Source organism: Rhopilema esculentum, chromosome 10, assembly GCF_057945365.1.
Source record: "Rhopilema esculentum isolate cy_ngs chromosome 10, ASM5794536v1, whole genome shotgun sequence".
Classification (NCBI taxonomy): Eukaryota; Metazoa; Cnidaria; class Scyphozoa; order Rhizostomeae; family Rhizostomatidae; genus Rhopilema; species Rhopilema esculentum.
The window spans coordinates 4,803,715-4,811,766 of NC_142824.1; the positions used below are offsets into that span (position 1 = coordinate 4,803,715).

General features: G+C 33.6%; 1 protein-coding gene across 1 annotated transcript; it reads right to left on the reverse strand.

Annotated features, from left to right (window-relative positions):
* Positions 1-386: 386 nt before the first annotated feature.
* On the reverse strand, positions 387-7,019 carry LOC135685895 (glucosamine 6-phosphate N-acetyltransferase). The gene is made up of 6 exons (XM_065201990.2): positions 6,723-7,019; positions 2,599-2,752; positions 2,135-2,197; positions 1,763-1,893; positions 1,326-1,387; positions 387-666 (listed from the first exon to the last, which is right to left on the reverse strand). The coding sequence occupies exons 1-6, from the start codon at positions 6,729-6,731 to the stop codon at positions 516-518; spliced, it is 570 nt and encodes a 189-aa protein (XP_065058062.1). The 5' UTR covers positions 6,732-7,019; the 3' UTR covers positions 387-515.
* Positions 7,020-8,052: the final 1,033 nt, after the last annotated feature.

Consider the following 8,052-nt stretch of genomic DNA (forward strand, 5'->3'; position numbering starts at 1 on the left):
TTTGGAGTAAAAGCTTAACAAATCTGAGTAAACAGGACCTCTCTGAAAAAAACACATTGCCATTATTACTATAAGTATTATTATTATTATTATCAAAAACAAGTTTCCCACTTAGCGATCTACGAATGATTTCATGTTCCCAAAACCTTTTTAAATCTATTGATAAGAACAAAAATGTTAACACAGTAGTATATATTGTGAGTAATTTTGGTAAAGGTTTCCAACTTGTTAATTAAAAATCATTTGACGATACACTGCCTTATTTGCACAGAGAAAGTGAAGCACAAAACTTTGAATCTTTTTATAGCTTGTTCTTTCGCTAAACCTTCGCAACTATCTACATAAATTTTAATCCAAATCATTAGTGGATAGAAGCGATAAGCGCATCGCGACCTATCATTTCATAAAACCCTTGTCTAAATACAAAGAAAATACATGATTTTATAAATACTGTATAAACAAATATCACGAGTAACATGTAATATGATCAAAGACAATGATTTGCAATTCAATTTTCAGTTAAAAAATCGTTTACATAAATAATTTCTGTCTTCTTCTCTTGAAAAACCAAATTGGCCATAAAATGGAATCAGGGCTTCTTTGCAGTCTAGGCTAGTTTTATAACAGCCAATCTGCTGACTGAGAATTGTCAAGGTGTCTACGATTCTGAAAATAAAGAAACATTTGTCATTTCACAGCAGAGAAGAAAAGAAACACATTGTTCACATACAGTATAAGGTATTTGACTAAATACAACAGAGAAAAAATGGGAAGCAAACAGGGCCGAAAATTTGGTTGAATTGCTCATTTCATTACCGTGGCAATTTCACAAACTTAAAATGGTGGAAACGGTTTAGCATTTTCATGAAATAAATCATTATGAATACAATTTAATTTCAATGCTTTCTTAACTTTATGCGCCCCTATTCTTGATATGTGATTTGGGAGGATCATGCATTTTTTAATTTTCGATCAACCTGAAAGTAAATCAGTCACTTACAGGCTTCACGAAAGACGAGCAACTTGTAAAAAACAGTGGGAAAATCGATTGAATGTAGTAGATTTTATTGTCCTGAAAGCGTACTTGAAACCAATAATCAGCAAATTATTTCACCTTTAACTGTATTTGTGAAAAAGTAAGATTTAAAAATGTTATTGAACTATTTTCAAGCGCCTCGCCTAAATATTAAAACAGAAAAAAAAAGCCTTCGATATGCAGTACCTAATCATTATTGAACATCTTTCTAAAACTAGCAATCCTGCAATAATTTTGATTTGGAGACAATAAAACGGAAGTTCAGTGCAAAAGAAAGCAAGAAACTTACAATTTGCCAAGATGACGCTTTCTGTAGTTTTTGTCCACTACAATATCTTCAACTCTACCCCTCTACAAAAAAGAACGTAAAAATAAAAAAAGGTTGTGATACATACAAATATTGCCATACATAGCTGGCAATATTTTTATAGATTTAATTTTCTAATGGCCTAAGAACAAAGTTTCTCTGAATAAAATATCAATATTGAAGACAAAAAGCAATTTGAATGCAATTTAGGACCATTTGTGAAAATTTTTTATGTACAAACAACCCCAAAGTTATGCAAATTTAGGTCCATTTGTGAAAATTTTTGATGTACAAACAACCCCAAAGTTAAACATATACAAAACAAGAAAGAAGGTTCAAATCTGACAAACAATCTTTGACCTCTTGTATAGTAATCACTGGTAAAACCTTTACCATGAAAAAACAGCATTCAAACCTACCAGAGCAGCTTTATGAATATATTTCATTTCAACTGCTAAAGTCCCACTTCCGATAATTCTTCCCTTGGAAATATCTTCTATAACTACAATATAGTAGCTTCCTTTACATGATTTCATTTCAGCAAATCTTTCTAAAATAAAAATGAATGCAAGGGGTGCTTTTAAATAACTTTCTGGAAAAAACAGCACATCAATCATAAAAGCAGCAATTGTCAGAAATATATCATACCACAAAGCAGAGCTATTGATATCAAACTGTATTACATGATCTGACAGTAAACTACAAATGTTAGCAATGAATCATAGAAGTTCCAATCTGTTAATTTTGATTCAGTTAAAGTGATTTAAAGTATATGGAATTGTAATATTTACCAATAAATTTTTCTTTTGAAATATCACCAACGACTGTCAAGTGGGTGAGAAGCTCTAAATATCCTGAAAAATATAGAACAGGATGCTAAGGCTGCATCAAAACATTTTCATCAGATAATAAATCATTTGATGAAACATTGCAAGCTGAAATTTGAAAAATCTTACAAAATATGGTACCAAATAAATCAATGCAAAAAAACTTTAAGAAAATCATTAGGATCATAGTTAATAACTCAAGACAACAAACTTGCCGGGGAATAGCCTTCTAACAGTCAGTGACTTAGAGATTCTTCCGGCTACAGATAAAGAAGAAAAAAAACTCTTCCAAACCCTACTTGCATGGATTACAACAAAGCTATGTTTATTCCTTTAGAATACCAGCATTAAAAACAAAATACATTTCCAAATGTCATTTGGTCCACAACTGCACATTATTCTTGTAATTAGTTGACAAAACTGTGTACCTTTGTCATAATCTTCAGTGTTTAGAGGTCTCATGATAAGATTCTCTCCAGCATTAGAGGGTGAGACCCCATGCTCCACTTTCAGTGGGTTATCAGAGAAGTCAATGCTTTCAAGAATTGACTTTTCAAATAGATCAATTTTGTTCACGCCATTCTGTGAAAAAAAAATAGAACTGAATTAGTTAAAAAAAATTAAAAAAGGCTTATGTAGATAAATATAAACAAATAAAAATGAACAACTTAAACCAGTGCATAAAACAGCAGAAAAATGATCAAAAGTTGCATGACTGCTAATCTGTGCCTTATCAGTGGTGAATTCTATTATGTATAGTTGAGATTCTATTCTCAGTTGTCAAAATAATGGTATCATTTTAAATCCTACTTAAAGGTTTACAACATGCACATGTGGTGATGAATTTGTGTCAAAAGCTTATCATATCATCATACAAAGCAATCTATTTCCACGAATTGTGGGTGCTTAAAAGGACCTCTTTAGTTTTGTCTATTTTCTTTTCCTCTCAGAAATACTTAGGAGCCTTTTAGCTTTTAGAAAAAATAGGAGTACAAAAACATGAAATATCTCTCTCATTTGCCACAATGTCGTAAGATTATGGAGACTATAGGCCAACATTTTTTCAAAATGCTAAACTCATAGTGTAGATCTCAAGGTCAAAACAAATATTTTCAGACAGCTATGTTGAGGAAAATGCCTGGGAACTTACAGCAAAGTCCTAATAAGGGAAATGAGAGGTGGATTAGGAAGAGGAAGCTTAAAATCAGTCCTTTCCGTTTAGCGCGTGCGATCGCACCCGCACACGCCTGCACACACGCAAGTTAAATTGTGCGTGCTTTTCATCACACACGCAAACTGGTGTTTTTGCAGTTTTCTGTTAACATCAAATCCCATGGTCTTATGATTGTTTATCCTTTTCCCTTGTTACTTGATTAGCACTTTTGACCACAATATGATTTTTTCAAATTTACAGACGCGATGTTTGGCTTTTCACTGAATGCTCCTTTCAACTTAGCATCTGGTCTTTCAGCTAAGTCCCCATTAGCATGTTAAGTGTAATAACTGATTTCCTGTCAAAACGTAATTGTGCCCTGAGAGCAAGTAGCTGTTGGGAACAATTTTAATTCGGTCTTGTAACTTTGGAGAGCGACAACAACTTTTATAAGATGGCTGCTAAGGGCAACAAAATCTGTTATATATTGATTGAATTGACTATTGCTCTTTCACGTATTTGAGTGGCTTTTACTTTTTTTTTACTTTTTTTTTTTTTTGCTCCTTTTACCAATTTAATCAGGTTGACACTTCAAATTTTCCTACAAGTGTGATTGCAAGCGCCAATTTGTTTACATGTGCGATTTGCCACACACACAAAATTTTGCTCACGAAAAGGTCTGTTAAAGCAAGATACTTTTTTTTCTATTTTGAATAAGGACAAGTTAAACCAGGGGGCACCAGAAGAAGTTTCAGGGGGTTTCCAGTCAAAGTAGGAGATTTTTCTTATAAATAAAACTACTCTGAGGTCAAAAATAGAAGGGACGCTCTCCCCTATTTACTAATTTCCTTAAAATTTCTGCTTGTGTTTCAATGAACATCATTTCAGAATCAATTATGCTGTCTTGGTGACTCTTGAATAAGTTCACTATTTACTGTCTGTGTAAAGGCCGGGTTACACGATCACTTTTTACCATCACTTTTTTCGATATTGGACCAACATGCTGAAAAGTGATTGTGTAACATACTAAAATTGTCCATTTTTGCTGTAGAATTTAATGCGCTTATCTGCTGTTAATCCTCTATCATTGGAAATTTTACTCTGAACGAAAGCAGAGTAAAATGCAGTTTAATAAAATACACTCATTTTTATAAGAAACCGTCTATAAAAGCCAGTACTCGAAAATGAGAAAAGGTTAAGAAATTTCAATACTCGAGCAAGAAACTGCAAAACTGATTTAGATTGAGAATAAGCAAAAATCAAGAAGTTCTTGATTTTCTATTGCTAATTTTGACTAAACTTACTTACACTACAAACTTAAAAAAGAATAAAAATACACAGTGTTCATCAAACCAAATTTAAAGTATTGAGGCTCTTGTTTTTTGAGAATAAAATAGAAACATTCCAAAAACTCTTGAGTTCTGAAACTTTGTGAACCTTAAAAAAACTCGCGTACTCAATGTCGAGGATGGTTTCTTATAAAAATGAGTGTATTTTATTAAACTGCATTTATTTTTCTGTAATTGGCTGCTCCTCGATTTACTCCAAATCATTATTCATTTTCGATTTCTCCTAATAATTTTGTTTCTGTGCACAATTCGCGTATTTTTCTTCTTTTCTCGAAACTCTAGGCCGTTCCCTTCTCATCAAAACATCATGTGACGTAAGAATTTGTCGGCGCCTTTGAAAAAAAGTGATGAACTCGATTTTACTCTGCTTTCGTTCAGAGTAAAATTTCCAATGATAGAGAATTAACAGCAGATAAGCGCATTAAATTCTACAGGAAAATGGACAATTTTAGTATGTTACACGATCATTTTTCAGCATGTTGGTCCAATATCGAAAAAAGTGATGGTAAAAAGTGATCGTGTAACCCGGCCTTAAATACATTTTTCATTCTTACATCAATGGCATAAGTCTTTGCCAGACTGCACAGCTTTGACACAGGAGCAGTAAACAATTACACAATATAGTTGCTACCAGAGGTGGCCAAATGATTGCTGAAGAAGAGTGAGGAAATTTTGAATTTTGATGCGTCCAGTTGGCTAGGAAATATGCTAATTGAAGCAATTTTTCTACCTTACAATACAACCTTAGTTTTAGAATTATTATACACAAGCAGAAAGCTATTTGATTCCAATTTCTGGGTGTCATTCTTTTGTTTTAGCTTATAAAATAGAATGTGGTGGATTCTCTTGATATCAGGACAAAATCTCTGAATTGTATGGCCAGGACAAAGTCCTGATGTCAAGACAGTTAGGATAAATGCTATGACATGCAATTACATATTTTGACCTTCTATTCTTTTTCTCTTTTGTTTCTTTAAATTTCTTATGTGTGCATCATCTTTGTGGCATTTCTGGGGGGCATTATAACTCTTTAAGGTCTGGTTTCCTTTTCTCTGGTTTTCCTGTTTCTGCTTCATCATTTGATTTTTGTATTTCTTTTAACTGTTCTGATCACATCGGGCCACTCTTTTTGATAGAAACAGATAAGATGGGTATTTCCATTACTCAATTCTTCTGTCCTGCATAATCATTCTTGCACATAACAATTGTTAAATACTCCAGACAACCCGGAAGTATTGTATTTGTGGAGTTTGTTCTCACTGGTTTTAGTTTGCAGATGAATAGATAGTGGATCATTAATTTCATAATTTGTGTTGACAACCAATTTTGCAGAGGAATCATTAAAAAAGCCAAGGCTGCTGAATAAACGGGTGATTCATGACCCTTTGGTGGAGGGTGTCACAGAAAAAGGTTCAAGATAATTTATGAGGTTATAGTTGTTGATAGTTGAATTTCGGTTTTGGATTTCGTAAAGGAGGCATAGGAAAGATCTAGGAGCACCACCCAAAAGAAGAGCAGTACTCCAAGGAATGGCGGACTAGGAACTTATAAATTTTTAAGAGTTGTAATAGTGAGAAGAACCCTCATGCTCTAGAGAGGAACCCAAGATTTTGAGAGGAATTTTTAGCAATAAAATAAACATGATATTTAAAACGTGGTTGGATGATACAGGTCTAGTTGTGAAACAGAAGTAGAAAGTCCAAATCAGTATCATTCATTCATGGAAGCTAGAGTGTAGAGGAATGTCTGGGTTACATTTCGTGAAATGACAAGGCTGCACTTTGTTGTTTAGTTTGATTAAACCTAAGAAGACTGTCTTTCCCCCACTTCTCAATTATCGCAAATAAATCGAAAATAAATTCAACAACAACGGATTTTTATATACCTAATAAAGTATGTAAATTTATAGCTTACACTACAGATAAGGTGTAAAGAGGTAGTGTAGTGACTCTGTTGTAGAGGTACGTTTGTGTAACGCTGTAAGTCAACATGGAATACTTTTCTAATACAATAAAATTAATTGTAAAATCAAAGAAATAATATCACTTACCACAGCCATTCTTGTGTGACCCAATTTCGATCAGCTAAAACCTTTTTCCAGTGGCGTCGTTTACTTGATGAATGAAAATTAGGCCTGTTTTCAGTGCAATGAAAATTACGCCTTTTCACTCAGCTCTTTCTCATCATCTGGCTTCAGCAGAACGTTTAAGGCTCGTGCTACAATTAAAAATTATTCTGGAATATTTTAGAATCTATTCCTTTGTGTGATTAAAATCTAAACGATATCTACTGTCATTAATGCGGCAAAAAAAACTGTTCCACGTCGGAAAACGACTAAACGAGGCCACGACGAACACGAGGCTGCCCCTTTTCACACAGTTCGTAGTTTACTTTCAGCGACTTCACTGTTTCAATTTGATCCAGAAAGGAAACTCCAGTCCAAAGCATGTCATAATGACGTAGATAATCAGGAGCTACCTATTACATACCCAACTGAATATACGACCCAACATATGTGAAAATCTTGAACCGATACTCATCTCTCCTCGAAAAGAGAACCCTCTAAAAAATAAGTATTTTTCAATCCAAATTATCTTCCTTTCACCGTCAAAGCTGTATTCGATCAAGAACTCTTGAAATTCTCAAGTAATCCCATCCTCCTAATGCAAAATTTTGCTAGAAAGCTTTTAAAATAGCGAGTCTTATTCCGAAAGTCTTCTTCAGCAGCATTATACAGTAGATAACCACATATAAGAACCTACTTTTTGGAAGCCAGACTGATTTGGTTCTTATATAAAAAAGATTCATGAAATATATTTTGAGGGTTTTATATCAAGATTTTTATTTTGGCAAAATACACTATACGAAAGGGAATCATTGACTACATACCTAATTTTCAGAAAAATTTTTCACTAAACATATTGATGATAATAGGGTTGTCTTGAGGGCGGGACCCTTAAAAAACCTTTGCTGATCACATCCTAAGTTTGTCATTACGATCGCTCTTGTGTTTGCTGTATCTTTGTTATGCCAATGTTCAAAATTTTGAAGGGAATGTTCAATGTTCAAATTTCAAATTAAACGGGTATTCGTTTCTCGTCGCCGTTTTGCTTTGTTTCTGAGTTTTATCCTCGTATTCATATTATACTCATTGCAAGATTCACAGAATCCGGCGGGCGGACAGCCCATCATGCAGTTCTTCCCTCTCACACATTATACAGACAGACCTGTTTAGGCCAGTTAGATGTTAGATTTCAAATTCAATTATCAGTCATCTTATTATGCAAAATGGTACCAGCCTACCAAATGCTATTTTGAATAAACCATTTATTCTACAAAATCAGAACCTGTTTCAGAATTATGGTAAAAAGTTCGTAAAC